The sequence below is a fragment of the Megalops cyprinoides genome, chromosome 24, assembly GCF_013368585.1.
Source record: "Megalops cyprinoides isolate fMegCyp1 chromosome 24, fMegCyp1.pri, whole genome shotgun sequence".
In the NCBI taxonomy this organism is placed as follows: Eukaryota; Metazoa; Chordata; class Actinopteri; order Elopiformes; family Megalopidae; genus Megalops; species Megalops cyprinoides.
Window position 1 is genome coordinate 2,298,978 of NC_050606.1, and position 17,491 is coordinate 2,316,468.

Genomic DNA, 17,491 nt, shown 5'->3' on the forward strand with positions numbered 1-17,491 from the left:
AAACATGAATCATTTAAAAGTGAACCACTGACGCTGTGTTGCTTTCTTCTGATCAGCAGACCTTAAATACATTGGCACACAAATGTCGCTCACAAGCAAAACAACAACAACTAAAAAAACACAAATATTGGAAAACAGATTTGTCAAGTTCAAATACTTTTAGTGGGGAGAAAGCAGTAAGGCAGAATGACGCTTCGGATTCTCATGCATCAAATTAGTTTCTTGCAGTGATGAAATATATATATATCACCCATTGCATATATACTATATAATGAATTACCCACTACAAGTTAAGGCGCAACCTTGAGAAGCTGTTCCTTCAACATTCATTATCGTCTACGTTTTATGGAACGGTAATGAACTTATTGGGTGCGATACTGACGGCACAAACAAGAGCATAAAAAAAAAATAAGTTTTTAATTTGACACACCAGCACATGCGGCGAAAATGACACCCGCATTGATATTGCAGTTTTTGCTTGGACAGAGCCAGTGATTTTCCCGGCGCAGCTGGATAAAGCAGTGTAGTGCAGGGAATGGCTGTGCGTGTGTTGAACAGCTGTTTGTCATTTTCACGGCTGTTGTAATGGCGGTGGTTTTTCACCATTTGTTGTTCGGTGGGTGAAACTGCAGAGGTGTTGTTGGAGGGAGCAGCTGCTCCTCTCCATTTCAGAGGAGGCATGTCAGGACCAGCCACAGCTCCATATTAAAGCCATATCTCATGTGTCTGTAGTGCCCACCTGCTGTACAGGTGACGGGTACCTTGATCGTCCGTGCCACAGGATCAGCACAGAGCGCAGTGTAATGTTTTCCCAACCGGCTGCCAGCTCTGCTGTACGTGAGGTCACGCTAACAGCAGCTGTGAAATCAGTTTATTCTGTAAAGCCATCATCTGTATAGTTTGGTATGGAAAACATGCCATCATACATGTAGACACTAACAGTCCTTCCAATACCATTGCATGTGTATACGCTAACTATGCTGCTATGCTAGCATCATACATGTATACACTGAACATCCTGATATTTCATCACACACATGTATATGCTAACTATCCTGACATGACATCATACAAGTGTATTCACTAACTATCCTTCTATGTCATCACATGTGAATATGCTGACTAGCCTTTGTCAGCTTATTAATCCTTCCTTCCACTACATCCTGCCCAGTCACCAGTCACTTTTCCTTGAGAGAGCATGTGGAAAGCAGGAAATGAATTGCTAATGAATTGCACATCTAATGTTGCTAACTCCACTTCCTGACTCACCTGTACAGGGTTGCAGCTTCCTCGCACCTCTGACTCGTTACACACTGTTCCCTGGCCCGCCTACTGCTGATGATCCTGTCTTTAGCAGTTTTTTTTGTGAAAAAATGTGAAAAAAAAAAATACTAGCCCCACCTCTTCCAGCCATCTATGCTGCTATAATGAGGCCTGTTATTTTAAGGGAAAACATTTGCTGTGATCGCGACCTATTTTCCTATTGTTCTGAAATATGCATATACAACCAAGGCTGAATAATAGATATGGACGCACATTGTGTTCTGTATATTTTAAAACATCTAAACACCCGTGTTGCCGTTCACATTAATACATGTTTTATTAATACAAGCCAGCGTTCCATGCGTTTTTGCTGGTGGTTTTTCAGCAAACGTGTAGCAGCCCTGTGAAACCCGTGTCCAGCTGGCCCTTAATGCGAATGACCAGGCACCACAAAGCTAGTGATGCTGCAGGCTGGCTGCTGTGTGGTACATCATTTAGGGCTATTCCCAGCTCCTCACGACTGCAGAGGCTGTTCACAGCGGCAAGGATTATTAGCTTTCAGACTCTCCTCTTCTCACAGCCGATTGGCTATCAGAGTGGGTGGGGCACGGGCTAGTCTCGTGCTGAATTCCACCTTGCCTTATGATGAGTACAAATCCGACTTATTCGGTGTCACGAATGTGGATAAGAACTTGTTAAATTAGCACAGGCTTTGTTCGTGACCCTGTGTGTTTTTTTACATGTTTACAAGTGATGTCACAGGCGGTGCTCACCTATTGGGCTCCAGCTCTTAGTTCATCTGTAGGGGATTTCAGCTGTGCACCACTGTTATTTCAGAAAGCCCTCTGCCAGTGGGGAAGGCCTGATATTTAATTTAGATAACTCTTCACAGGGATGCACCACTAACTGCCCTGGTCTGTGTGAGGAGCAACATCCTGTCACTCCTGTCCTGTGGATTCATGGTTAATATGGGTTATGTCCATACTACGCCATCTCTCTCTGCATTCTGTGGGGACAGCTTCCTAGGGCCTTCCTCACCGGGTTAAAAGGTTTCATTCCATTTTAGCTGGTGATGTCTTCCACACCGCCACTGTTGTGGACACGATTTTCTCGCTAATATGCAATCATACAGCTTTTCATTTGAGTTTTGTAAATTGTGTGGCCCTACATTACATTACAATAATTTAGCAAACGTTCTTATCCAGAGCTACTTACAAGGGTTAACATTTTACATGTTATCCATTTATAAAGATGGATATTTACTGAGGAAATTCTGGGTTAAGTACCTTGCCCAAGGGTACAACAGAAGCGCCTTAGTTGAATTGAACCAAGAACCTCTTGGTTGTGAGCCCTGCTCTTTACCACTATGCCACACTGCCGCCCTCTTGCTGGTCTAATTTGCTGCCATGGCACTTTCTGGTTGATCTTTGAACCAACACTAAATCTACTTTCTTTGACATATTTCTAGTATGGACACAAAATAAAACTATAAGCACCGCTACTATAAAAATCCAAGCTCCAACTACTACATCCATCAGTTCTTTAGCTGATTTTAATTTCTTCATTAATTATGCAGGTTTGTAATATGTCAGATAAAACAAAGGTAAGTTATGTTTCACTTCCAAACAGTTCTGCCATTACATTTAATGTCTAGCTAAAACTATGTATTATTATTATTTAAAGCATTCACAAAGCATTCAGCAGAGAAGGCGTAGTATTTATCTTTCCGTCCCTTTCAATTTGATAATTAATTGGGCTAAATATGAATGTGAAGGCAATGTAATTAATGCTTTAAAGGGAATGACTGAAGATGTGCTGCTCCTTTGCTCTGGGCGGGAAAAATGATTTGGAGCAGAATTTCCGTCCCACGTTGATCCTTGGCATGAAAGTGATGATTCAGTGGCGTCTCCGGTGTGGGTCGGTCTGTCACGTTGACGGTGTAGTTTGTGTGGGGAGGGAAAAGAAACCTCTATTCATAGCAGATAAATCCGACTTTCCATCTCTTTCACTGACTCACACAACCACTCGGCAGAGACTGAAACTAAACGGGAAATAGAAGATGAGAAAAAAACAGAGACTATGGTTTATGCTTGCTGGAAATATAACTCAGTCCTTTCTTCAGAATTTTTAACAGATTTTTTTTTTTAATTCACTGAATGTCCAATAGGCCCAATTAAAAGGCTACTCCTTTCTCCATCAGAGCTGAAATGTGGCCTCATACATAACCTGACTCCTTAATATGATTAATGTAATTTTTTAACAACCTGACTGCTATGGGTCTGCAGAGTTCTGCAGGGGAAGTGCAAGACTCACATGACCTGTAAACTATCTCCAATTCTCTGTCCTTTAACACAGTGACCCAGGGGTAAGGACTGTGGTCCTCAGGGTCATAGCAATGTAAAGGAGCACACTGTGTCCTTGAGCGAGAGTGTTTACTTCGGTTACCCTGGCAAAAGCCTGCGTGAACGGGTTGCAGAATATGTGTGGGATAAGATGATTATCACTGTGAAAAATCCCCCTCTATTGCCTCCCTGACACAGTGGTCCTGGAGATCTATAGACACAGACACGATACACAACCCGCAGAATGCAAAGATCTGTACAGCGAAGGAAAAGGAGAAGAGGACGGGGTAGTGCTATCCCTGCTGGTCCATCATGCAGAGTCGGGCTGTTAGTGGGGACACATGACTGCCATCTACAGGGAGGGGAAATATTAGCCTGACCAGCTTCAATTTGTCGGTGGGTTGGCAGCCTTTCTCGCAGTGCTGAAGGAAGGGCTTCTGCAGCTGACTGACACCTGCAGCGTCAGGTGACTCAGCCCCTCGTCCAATCAGTGTGTGCAGGTGATGACCTTGGGTGGATTGAAAAGCAGAAGCTAATGGATCTGCAGGGGACAGCACTGCTCTTAGCAAAGATACAACACAACATCCACACTGAGTGTACGCATTCAGGCAACTCAGGAACTTTCTTTAATCAATCACAACATCCTAAGCAGAGGACAGAAGGATTGCAGGGGTAAAATATCTGTTCATAACATCTCACAGTAAATATCTGTACTGTAGCAGTTTTAAAAGATGTTGCAATGTAATCAGACAGGTTGAAGGTCAACTCAAGTGTTGGCTGTTTCTTACATCTGACTAGGCCTGGCCTCTCTCTTTTAACCTTATGCTGCCAGCAATGGCCTCTGTTTTCCTCATTCTATTTATTTATTTTTTGTTTTTGTATAAAGCTTGATTTCCGCCGTGATTGCTCTCTGATATTGAATAGTCTGATATTGAAAATGAAGGAGGAGAAACATCAGCAGACAAGTTTCAATTTTTGTTTCACATTAAATATTTATCATTTTCTTTCCCCAAACAGTTTATTCTTATCAAATATTTCCGGCAAGTAGGTGCAGGCAGATGAATTGGTTTTGTTTAGTCTTGAGGCGTGTGGAAAGGCGCAGAGAAAATGCTGGGTTTTGCTGTTGGAGGTGTATCCTGCCAGAGCGCATGAAATGTCTCAGGCTTACGGGCTGAAATTGCAGTACACCTGCATCCTGGATGGGCACTGGGTGTGTTTGTCTGCATTTTCACCTTCCTTCTACTTCTGCATCCACAATCACTGTATGCACACATTTCCATGTGCATGGCACAGTATGTTCCTGAGGAGGGAACGCTGAATGTAACCAGCCTAATCAAAAGCCCATTATGACGAGCGCATGATTAGAATCAGAGAGGCGGTGGAAAGACAACTGCAACTGTGTTGTTTTCAGTCTTTTTTTTTTTTTACTTATGAAAATGTAAGATTGTGTCTGTCTGCGTGCGTGCGTGCGTGCGGCTGTGCCTGCGTGCGTGTGTGTGTGTGTGCGTGTGTGTACCTGTGCCTGCGTGCGTGCGTGCGTGTGTGTGTGTGTGTGTGTGTGTGTGTGCGTGCGCATGTGCGTGCGTGCGGCTGTGCCTGCGTGCGTGTGTGTGTGTGTGTGTGTGTGTGTGTGCGTGCGCATGTGCGTGCGTGTGGCTGTGCCTGAGTGTGTGTGCGTGTCTGTGTGTATGCGTGTGTGTGTGCCTGTGTGTGTGGCTGTGCCTGTGTGTGTGGCTGTGCCTGCGTGCGTGTGTGTGTGTGCGTGTGTGTACCTGTGCCTGCGTGCGTGCGTGCGTGTGGCTGTGCCTGAGTGTGTGTGCGTGTCTGTGGCTGTGCCTGTGTGTGTGGCTGTGTGTGTGTGTGTGGCTGTGCCTGTGTGTGTGTGTGTCTCCCATAAGTGTATGCTCCAAGGAAAAGTGGGAAAACACAGGTCTGTGGCACAGGGCTGATGAAGTGTGCAGTTTGTCCTGAGACGTGTCAATGGCACGGCGTCGGTTCCCAGTAAAGCCGATCTGTCAGCTTACCCAGTGCGGAGAGGAGTCCTCTGGATGACTCCTCACAGGAACATGTGGTGCTGTACTTGTATTTTGAAAATTGCCTTTCAGACGTGCCTATCAAGAATATGGTGTTCCCATCAAAAAGAACATTGCATTATCATAAACGGGGCAGTTTACGAGAACAGCTGTTTCATCAAAGATGCCCTGCTTACCCATGTCTTTTTTTTTTCTGACAGTGAACTGTCTCAGCCTGAAGGTAGTGAGATAAGGAGACACTCTCAGATTGAAGCAGTCTTTTACTTCTTTAGCGAACGCTTATTTTGGAAACCTTTCACAACGTGCACACAAGAGGAGGACTCCCAGGAAGTGAGGGAGTATTGATGCGCACACTCGCCACACCTCTTTGCTCGGGTTAAACACCTTCTCTTCTGATCTAAAATGCATAAAATGTATAAAAAAAAGAAAGAAAAGACACCAATAAGAACTGAGCTCCAAAATGGCCTCCACTGCTCACCTGAGATGTCTGTCCTGCTTTGCAGCTATCACACATAGCCCCCAGCCAGATCCCACTATACCACAGAGTGTAATTGCCTGTTCCCTCCCTATTGAAGCTATACCGCCAGAATCGCTGATCCCTTTTTCTAAATGAGCGCTGTCCAACCTGTGGTGCCGGAGCTTACTGTTCAGAGATGACCGTTACATCGCGTTACAGCCGCAACATTGCAGACTCTCTTATCCACAGCGTCGCGCGCGGCTTACAGTTTCCCCGCTTTATCAGTTTTAACAGCTGCGTGTTTACTGAGGCGATCGAGATGAGGTACCTTTCCCAAGGGTGTGACCGCAGTGGCCCGGCTCAGACTCAAACCCGCGATCTCTGGATTGCGAGCCCTGTTCCTGGTGCCTTCACCTTGCTGTTTCGCGCAGAGCAGCTTGCAGTGGGATATGTAATGGGTCGTTCATACCGTCTGAGTCGCAGGTTCCTGGTAAAGTGCTTCTTTTCTGCTCTGTTTGTTTCTTTTATGTTCAGGTTATAGCCTGTTATTCAAAATTTATGATACGAATACATAAATAAATAACACATCGCACCTTGCTGCCATTTATCTTTTCCGATTCAGTTTCCTTGAGCCAAACCAATTTTATTCTCGGCTGAGTTGCAGTTAACAACTTTAACACCGTGGTAATATGATAACCTTATAATGAATCATGGCTTTATTCCCAGGAATGATGCTTATTCCCACTGTAAATGTGTGTGTAGTTCTACCTTGCTCAGTGGTTTTGCCAGTCGTACGGCATATGACATTTAGATCTATCAAAAGCAGCTCCAAACCCATACTATACGGCTTTCATTAATCCAGCTGGCACTGCTTGTGTTGGGCTGAGATGGCTGCAGGTGAGTCTCATCACGTTGTGACTGTTTCTCCTTTTTTTTTTTTCATCCCCCAAGGACAAGCATGATGGCGATCTACGGGCAACTGCTGTAAAAAGCCCTCAGTCGAACCCGACACTGGCGCCCCCTCCTCCTCCACGCCCCTCCCGCCCATGATGTAAATACAGCGTGGCATTCATTTTTCACCAAGGCGCCGCGGAACCATGGACGCCAGCCAGACTCTCTGGATCGGTCCCGTTTGGATTTAACGCCAATCCCCCCGACCCAGGACACGGGGAGTGAAAGTCCAAAAAAAAATCAAAAAAAAAAAAAAGCGGCAGCAGCAAAACACACTCTCCGCCATGAGGGTCACGGCCACCGCCACAGCCTGCCTCTGCCCCCTCATCTTCTGCCTGTGTGTGCTGGAGGGGGGTCACGGGACGACCCGGCACGGGCCCCTGAAAGTCACCCGCAACCAAACCAAGCTCCCGGACGGGGAGAAGGAGGTGCACCACCGGCCCAAACGGGGCTGGATCTGGAACCAGTTCTTTGTTTTAGAGGAGCACATTGGGCTGGACCCGCAGTACGTGGGGAAGGTAGGGTGGATCGCTTTCCTCTCACCTTCGCTGATGTTTTTTTTGCGGCTTCTGTTGCATGAGTGTCTCCTCGCATGATCTTTAAGAATGGGGGGAAAAGGAATGCCTTCAGCCAGAAAGCAGAATCACAGCTTAATGGTGTGCGTGTGCGTGCATGTGTGTGCGTGCATGTGTGTGTGCGTGCGTGCATGCGCGTATGTGTGTGTATTTGTGCTCTTGGTTAATAAGATTTACTGGTTTCAAATCTCGAGCTTTCCTTCATTTCAGATGTAATTAGGTTGCATACTGCAGATGCTGGGTTGAATACGAAATGTCATCTCTATAGGCAATGTGCGGGTTAATTTGGGACACCGCTTTGCATAGGGTAGCTTTTTTGCAATTACAATAAAAGCAGGATTCTCCTCAAAAAATGACCAAATAGAGTGATTATTCATGATGAATCGGTGGTACAAGGCGATGAGTATAGTGGTCCTTCAGTTTTTTGTGTCACCTTTCAACCTACCTGGATTGGCACATCCCAGCTCTTGTCTCGAGTTAAACGAATCGGAGGTGAAATAGATCGGAATGAGAGAGAATCTCCGCAGCTGTGATTGCCTTTTCCAAGAAGTATACGGATGTGTTTCTCTCCGCTCCTTCAGTGATTCATGGCCAGCCGTGAAACCGAGGAGAGTCTGGGGTTATTTGTTAAACAGATGGAAAGCGATGCTCTGTTGTCAAACACATTTCACATTTGATGAGCAGAGAAAGCAGAACTACTGAGTCATATATATATATTTTTTCTTCTTATCCTGAAGAAGGAGGTACGGTTCAGCAAATCCTTGTGCACTAAAGCATCGAATTAAAGCACTGAGGCGACATATCACCCAAAACAGGTTTTTGACAGCAGACTTCAGAATCAGTTAAAAAATGTATGAAGACTTTTGCAGAGGGCAAATATACGTCTCCCTTGTACACAGAGTTTAAAGAGGTGAAAGTTGCCCCTCTGTGCTGATGCGTAGTATGTTTTGATATTGATGTTTAGGTGAATACATCATATATATTTTTCTTCTCGTATTTGATTGTGATGATAACAATTTTGATATTTTTTGCAGAGAGGGATGTACATGTTTTAAAGTAATACTGAGGTTATGACAGTTTGACAGATTATAAGAGAATCGGGAACAGCAGAGACCTCCATCAGAATCCTTACTCTCTGCGGGCAATGGACAAATTGGCATTAATGATAAGGAGCAATTGCATAAGAGCTATCATGTAATTTGTAATTGTAGAATAATTTTTCAGTGAAAAGGCACAGTAGCCTTCGCCAGAGCAGATGTGCAACACATTACATTTCTTCAGCAGATGCTCCTATCCAGATTGACTTTGTTTAGGAATCATCCGTTTTTACAGACAGACATTTTACTGAGGAGATTCACCCTAAGCCCCCTACCCAGGGTTGAGAACCGGGCATCAAAATGGCATTCTTTGGGCCTTACCTGTGTTCCGCACCCCAGGTATAGGATACTTACTTCTCAGGTACGAGTGGCTTGCTATATTTTGGCTCTGACTGCTACTTGATAAAGGAAGCTCTTTACCTGTAACGGGACACGTTAGGTGTGGTGGTTAGTTTTTACCTTGACTCCAAAATGCTAAGGGTTCAATCCCTCAACTAAGTCACACCCAAGAGGCAAAAACAAAATATCCGCTCCCTCTTTGCTTGTTTCTCATGTAACAGTCTGAGAGATGGACAATGAGCAACGACCCTCTGATAGACTGGTGTCATGTCCGCTGGGTATGATTGCACATCAGGCAGTTTCACGCTGTATAACTCAGGGTAAACTCAGACCCTGAATTCTCAGCTGCAGTGTCCAGACACAGTTCCATGTATTAATATTGGTAATATTTACAGTAATACTTAATAAATTTTGACTCAGCTTTACCAATCTTGACCAATCTGTTCAAGGTCCAATGGCGATACTACAGTAGATAGTATTTTATTGTAGCCACGGAGGTGGAATGAAAGCGTCACAGAGAGAATTTAAAAAGGGGGGAAAAACAATAGAAGATGAGGGCCAGGTGCAAATGCGGGCGCAAGGCTGGGAGCCAGGAAAAACAGGATAAAATCCATCCGTACCCGCAGCAGGTCAGTCATCTCCTCTGTCCCTCAGCCTGCACAGGGACAGGGACCTGAGGCACTCAGATCACACGCTTATTTCCCCCGTGGCATTGTGGGTGCTGAGAATGTGGACGTGTTGTGTTGTACGGAGCCTTTTTCAAAGCACAGTGATCATCGATCTACTGCTGAAGCATATGTGTGGTTTCCTTCCTTCTCTCTCTCTCTCTCTCTCTCTCTCTCTCCCTCTCTCTCTCTCTCTCTCTCTCTCTCTCTCTCTCTCTCTCTCTCTCTGTCTCTCTCTCTCTCTCTCTCTCTCTCTCTCTCCCTCTCTCTCCCTCTCTCTCTCTCTCTCTCTCTCTCTCTCTCTCTCTCTCCCTCTTTCTCTCCCTCTCTCTCCCTCTCTCTCTCTCTCTCTCCATCTCTCTCTCTCTGCGTTTGTACTCTTTTCCTGCACAGACAGCTCAAACCAGTGCAGTGAGGTGCCTGGCAGACACTGTTGGTAATCTTGTACATATTTTCCCCAGCATCTTCATAACAGATGTTGTATTTGATAAAGGAGAAATGATTTGTTTTTGCATATGAATTTGCCAATTACTCCCTGCGCATGTAATCATGGTGTGGCCTCCAGCTCCTACCCAGGAAGTGCCTGCTCCTAAGAGCCGAAAAAAGCTCTGCCAGATTGCATTGCAGCAACCCACCAATCAGTTCCCCGCGTCTGGCTCATGTTTACCGCGAAATGCGCACAACCAATTGTGACTGTCTGGCTAGGAGTGCAGTTTATTCTAATCACATCCTTCGCCTGCAATCCGTGCTGTTGCTCTGTAGGTCCTCTCACAGGCAGGCAGTAACGCCTTTGGCAAACCTGAAGTTGTCTGTTTTAGTTTGTTTGTTTCCTGCGTTTTTTTTTTTCTCCTCCCCTGCCAGGAATTTGACTTATGAATCCGAAGTCCATGAAGCTGGAATAACTCGTACCCTGTCAGGTTTTCTGCGTTTTTTCTTGCGTGGGCTCGATTGTGGGGGAGTTAATTATTTCGGCGTGCCTGCCGATGTGTGCAAAGACCTCTGCGCAGAGCTAAGCTCCCCGGCTGAGGAGTGTGACTGTGTGGAAGCATCGTATCCTCCGCCTTTGTGAAGATTGCCGTATTCATGGATTTATGTCATTCGTCTCTGTGTTGACAGCGGGCCACACATTGCAGTTGATTGGGGTTGTTTATTTCTCTTATTTTCTCTTTTAAACACAGAGCTACAGTGCAGGCCAAAAAATAAGAAAGAATAAACGCACTGCCCAGTGCGTGTTCCCAGAGGCCTCCTGCAGGTCGTTCTCTCAGCAATCTCAATTTGATTTCTTCACAGAATAAATCGTCACATGGATATATTCATACAGAGTAAATAATTTAAACGTCTTACAAAGGCCAGTTTCTCCTCACAGTATTACAATATGATTTATTTATGAAAAAATAATTCTTCTCATCGGCAGTGTTAGAGCGTTTGTGATGCCAGGCTGCTGGCGGCAGAGGAGGAGGCAGCATTTCCCAGGTTGTCCCCTGTAGATGAAAATGGAAGTTATGACTCTATTGTGAAATGCACTTTGCAATCTCTTATTGCAGCTTTTAACAGGTTTTAACACGGCGCCGCTAAAAAATGAGAATCACAGTTTTTCTTTTTTTTAATAGCACAATATCCATCCCATAATTACAAGTGTTAATTTAGCAGACTGCAGATAAAGTGGCAGAGAGGACAGAGTCTTCCTTTTAAGTCATTCCCATTAATTGGCAAGATGAGCGAGCAAGCCGAACATGTCATCTCTCCTCGCAAGCCGCCGTTCCTCCTGCTTCGTCTCTCCTCCCGTGTCCATTTTTTCCCTCCTTAGTATTCGACATGTTTGCTCCGTCAACGGCTTTAATTAAATCAGTAACACGATAACGGCTCACTAAAGCTGCGTGGAACACCCTTTCAATATAGCAGCGGTCGCTCCTGCACAGAGAAATTTTCAGTGCAATTAGGATATAAATTGTGTGTTAAACGACGTCAGGTCCTGCCGATGCCTCTCAGTCAGGAGGTTATCAATGGTCTCCGTCACTTTGATGGGAACCGGAAGTGGACTGGCCATCATTAATGAGTTGATCATTAGGAAAGATTAATAGTTGGAGAGATAATGATGTTCTTAAGACATCCTCTTTCTCCCGGGGTAATTAAAGCCATAGGATTGAGCCGCCTCTCTGCCATCCCATAATAATAGGCTGACTTTGTGTTGACTTTACGTCTGCAGTGTTGTAGCCAGTACCGTATGGTTGTGGTCTCCTTGCCTCCCTGTCAAAACAGTTTTTTTTTTTTTTTCATCTTTTGTGCTTACAAATACACTTTTGAGAACATGCCTCCACATGTGATTTCTCAAGCCTGCATTTGTGGGCATAAAAGATGTAATAACACAAACTTAACCAAAATCTATGTTTACTCCATTCACAAATGCAGCTTTTTGTTTCTAGACTCCTTTTGCTCAAAGCGCAGGTCATTTTAAAGGCAGACGGCCACCAGTGGAGGGTGGAATTTGACCCCTGTGCTCATGGGTAAACTAAAAACTTGACAAGCCAGCTAACAGAAGTGGCATTTCGCATTTATTTTCTAACATAATGGTGCTCCTTCCCATCCACTCAAGCTGGTATGGTAACACCGCCCCCTGGAGTGAGTTAGAGTCATTGCAGTTCCTTCAGCCATGCAGACTTGATCTTGGCTTTGATTTACAGCGATCCCTGTTCAATTATGGGTGTTATGTTCCTGAAAACCCCTCCGTCTGGCAATGCTAAGGGTGGCAACACAAAGCCAATCTACATTACCTCTTCCTTTCCTAAACCTTTGATAATATAATTCAAATCAAAAAATGCTCAAATATGATAACTGCAAACAACACATTTTAAAATAACTATTAAAAAAAAACATTAAATGTTCTTTACCCTGTATCCCAAGGGTTAAAGTCCATTATTGATTATAAATGTCATTGATGCTCAAATAACAGACAGATAACGAGGGCAATCCCATTCCAGCGTCGGGCTCCGCTTGGACGCAGACCCTTCCGAATCCGGCCGTCACCGACATCGAGCTAATCCACAGTGACAGTGACACAGCGCTGATATTTTCAGGGAAAGAACAGGCTGCATAGGCGAAGGTCAATGCAAAACTGACGGATGGGTTGGGCGTGTGTGTGTAAGGGGGGGTGATGCATCAAGGAGAGAGTAAAAAGCACTCCAATCGTGGAGGATCGTCTCCGAGATATAGGCCGGCATGTCAGTCAGTGGAGCTGATACTGACCTCACAGCGAGCTCCTCGAGATCAGACCCATAAAACCCTACCTTTTCTCAAATATTCACTCACTTTTGTGAAGCTGACATGCGACACTGTAGGCGTAGCAATTCATTCAAAATGCAAGTGCTTAATAGCTCTGTCTCTCAGCCTTTGAAATTCGCATTCAGTTTCAGAATTTGGAGTGCTCCAATAAGTACTGCATGAATGCTGGTCCTCCTAAAAGCAGTATTTGTTTGTTGTTGTCCATTAAAAAGAGTAAATCGAATGCAACTCATTTGGAGTTTCTCATCTCAAAATGTGCTGTATTCATGAAAACGTGGAACATTTGTCCGAGTCCGTGTTGGCTTGCTTTCAGAAAAAAATGTTATCCTTTCAACCGACAGCAGCCAGGTTGTACTGTGCTTGAGAGCTAGTAAGCTCATAAAAAAAAAAAAAAAAATGTATTTGATTCTGCCTTCTACTATAACTGCATGGGGTCATTTCAGAACATTCAACATGAATACTGGCAATTTTCAAGTGATTAAACAACATTATACATGCATTAACCTTGTTCATCTGTTGAATTCATTCATTTAAACATTGCTCTGAAAATTTTTTTTTTTCATTAATTTCTTTTCAGAATGTAGTTATTATGCCTCTCGTGAAGCTCCATGATCCATGACAGTAATGTATTTGTGGATGTGTTGCCATCTAATGTGGAGGTTTGGGTCATTTCCAGCTGGCAGAGAGACTCATGACTTATAGACAGAAGAAGGGTTTCCTCCTCTTCAGAACAGGAAGTCACCAGATTGACCCCCACAAGTTTCTCTCTGACGTTATTGAACATATTGGTGTGGCTACAGGCCCAGCGCTATCGGGGGTGCTCAGGGGTGCAATGCACCCCCCAGATGGACCTGACTGCACCCCCAGCAGTCTCTTTATATCCCAACGTCTACATAGTATTTATGCATTTTTGTGCACCCCCGTGGATTGCAATTGCACCTCTCTCTATTTTCTCCTAGCCCCATGCCTGTGTGGCTACCCAGAGGGACGTGGTGCTTATTTTCCATAAGGTTTGACATTCGGTGGCGGTTAGGTCCAAACCATGGATGCCTGAGTTACGTTACGTATTACATTATATTACATTCATTTAGTTGACTCTGTCATCCAGAGCGACTTCCAGCACAAAAGAACAGAAGTGCATCCTTTCAAGTTGAATGAGCAACAGTGTCAGACCAGGCTAACAACACTCCCACACCAGTGAGTGTGAGCATAACGCTATCAAAGCCCTGCCACAAGATGACTTGTGCAACCTAATTAAACAAGGGAAGCCAAGTATACTACCATACATCAGTCACAACTGCAATACAATTGCAAACACATTGCAATACTGCACATAAAATAAATAGCAAGTAATACAAGTTACTTTAGTTTCTTTTGTTATTTAGTTACTTGATTTATGAGATTGTAGTAACATTCACATACATTATTTTATTCTGTTTTTTTCCTGTATTATTTATGTATTTAGTCAGTCTGGTTCTTGGTTTGCGAGACAGTCTGTTCTAAGTCTCTCAAGGCTTTTTGTCCTATTTAATGCAGACTATTAAATTAATTTCTTTGAGCATTTCTCTTTCTTGTCCATGAATGCATTATTTAAATGACTTTGACTTGTGAAAAGAGATTATGAGGACAGGCTCTGTTTACCTAAGGCTGACCCTCAGTGAAAAATCTAGAATGTAAAAAAAAAAAAGAAATAAGTGCCGCCCGCCTTGTTTTAAGCACAAAGTGTCTGCTTTTAAAGGGCGTGGAGATGTTTTATGCATGCTGCTAAATATGGATTGCACAGCGACAGGACGAGGCGGCTGTGCCGGTCTTAATGGCGTGATGTGGGGAGTGAAGAAGCGAGCTCCCGCTCCCGCTCCAGCTACCGCTCCGGCTGCGGCTCCAGCTACCGCTCCGGCTCCCGCTCCGGCTGCGGCTCCGGCTGCGGCTCCGGCTGCGGCTCCGGCTCTGGCTCCGCCACGTCCGCCATCCCTCGCTCGCTGAAATCCAAGCAGTCCTCGCCACCACCGCCGCCTTCCAGCCAGCTCTCCCTCCGCTGTGAGAACACCCACGGAAAGGCGCGTCTCCGGACGCGGAGATCCTTGAGGTGCATCGGGTTTATTCTGGATAGCAGTGTAGCATGGTGGTAGGGAGCAGGACTCGTGACAGAAAGGTGGCCGTTTCAATGCCCCATGGGGGCACTGCTCCTGTACCCTTGGGCAAGGTGCTTAACCCAGAATTCCTTCAGTATATATACAGCTGTATAAATTGTAGTTGATGTAAGTCGCTCTGGATAAGAGTGTCTGCTAAATGCCAATAATGTAATGTAATGTTAGAGTTAGGGTTAGATTGGCGTCCTCCTTGGGGTGAACTGAGGCTTGGGGTTAGGGGTTGGGGATTGGGGTTAGGGTTTAGGGTTTAGGGTTAGACTGGCATCCTCCTCGGGGTGGACTGAGGCGTAAGGGACCCGGCTGCATTAGCACGGGTCTCACGCGAGCTGTCAGCTTTCTCTCAGAACACCGGTAGATAAAGGCTCTGCGGCAGGGACCGTTCATCTCACCATTCTCACCATTCCTCCTCCATTTCGTCTCTTCCAACTGTCGCTGGATCGGAGGGAACGGAGAGATGTGATTCTCCCCAGGACTAAAACCACAAAGAACATCTGAGTAGAAAGAAAAAAAATTATAAATAAATAAATAGGTAAGTGGTAGTCTTGACTGGAAAGTGTGCCGGGGACCCCTGAGAGAAGCAGACAGGCAGCCTGCTGGTAATGGGGCAGCCGGAGCATCGATTAAAAAGCTACTCGGGCTGAGAAACGCTCGCCGGAGCCCTGCTGTGCCACGTCCCCAGCGAGGAGGACTTCCTTATCCATGCAAGTACTGCGTGACCCCGTTGTATGACTGAAGGTTATTTGAATGAGTCCAACTCTCTTCTCTCTCTATCTTGTACTTTGCGGGGCAAATCACATTTCTCTGCTGATGGAAGTCGGGGGGGTGAGGCAAGAACCTGGCACCCCTCCCCCACCGCCCCATTGCTCCCCCTGTCCCAGCCAGACCCCCCTGTGAGTTCTCCAGAGCTCAGACACTGTAAGAAAATGAGAACGAGTGGGATTGCGCTGTCCCAGATTCAGCCTCGGTTCCTTCGGGGCTCAGAACCGGGCAGGGGGACGGGGCCAGCGCCTCCGGTCCACCTTCGGAGCTCTGGTGTTTCTGCCTAAATTAAACCGCGCTCCGTTCAGCTCTGACTGACGCACCTGTCTGCTCTATCTGCTATGGAGGTGCCCACATCCCAGGCGAATTACACTGCTCACGGTCTACAGGACTGCGCTTTACTGTTATGATTAAAGACGTACTGTGGAGTGATAAGGTCTGTCCACGGAGACACACTTGTGTCTTTTCTTTTCCTTCTCTTTATGTGCAAGTCTCTCTGGAGAGGAGTGGCTGCTCAGTGTAAATGTAAAATGTAAAATGATTTGTCTCACCCAATCATATAGCTTCCAATCTGACCTTTTCCATCAGCCAATCAGATGAAAGTGCTTTCCTCTGCCTTGCGAAGGCTGTGCTCTGAATGGGATTTGAACTCATAGCCATCTGTCCATTAGTCCTGGTGCCATGACCAATAAGTGGCAGCTGAGTAAAGTCCATGAGCAGCAGCTGTGGAAGGTGTGGTGTGAGGTTCAGCAAGAGCTTTAGGGCACGATGCTAGGCGTAGTGTGGAGTATAAGTTGAAGCACAGTGTGACGTATGGTGTCAGATATGGTGTGGGTTACAGTGTGTGGTGTAATGTGTAGTGGTAGTGTGTAGTGGGAGGTGTAGTGTGGGGTACAGTGCATGGTGTAATGTGTAGTGTGTAGTGTGAGGTATAGTGTGTAGTACAGTGCACTGTTGTGTAGTGTGCGCTCCCCCTGGCAGTGTGGCAGCTCCGTGCGGGGGGGGGGGGGGGGGGCAGAGACAGTGCATTAGCACGGCCCTCCTTACTCACCCTCACGCGTGCATGAATCAGCGGAGCAACGCGATTAGATTACCGCTGTAACAGCGCTCCACGCCCCACCAAGCTGCGCTCCTGACAGCCGCAGCCAAAACCCCCGCGGTGACACATTTCACTGGAGTCAAAACAAGAGAGCACCCGGAATAAGAGCATTAAAGGTCCTCTGTGCTGCTGGCTTGGCTCTCAGTGTAACCCTTCTCTGGAGCCTTCACTTCACATAACACAAGTATCCCGGAGTCTATATGGATTTATTACCCTGTCTGGTTTTTGGAGGTAGATTGGGATGGCAGTGTAGCATGTGGCTTAGTAGTAGGGAGCAGGGCTCATAACTGAAAGGTTGCTGGTTTGTTTCCGCACTGGGGCACTGCTGTTGTAACCTTGGGCAAAGTTACTTAACCCAGACTTTCCTCAGTAAATACCCAGCTTTATAAATGGATACCATATAAAACCGTTACCTATGTAAGTTACTTTGGATAAGAGCATCTCTTAAATTACATCAATGCAATGCAATGTGGACTGATCTT

General features: G+C 45.6%; 1 protein-coding gene across 3 annotated transcripts in view; it reads left to right on the plus strand.

Annotated features, from left to right (window-relative positions):
* Window positions 1-17,491, plus strand: part of LOC118771135 (cadherin-18-like) — a 166,998-nt gene that overhangs the window by 98,810 nt on the left and 50,697 nt on the right. For all 3 annotated transcript variants that reach the window (XM_036519023.1, XM_036519022.1, XM_036519024.1), the window contains one exon: window positions 7,047-7,564. In XM_036519023.1, coding sequence (XP_036374916.1) covers window positions 7,331-7,564 — 234 coding nt within the window. In that variant the 5' untranslated portion in view covers window positions 7,047-7,330. The remainder of the gene's footprint in view (window positions 1-7,046; window positions 7,565-17,491) is intronic.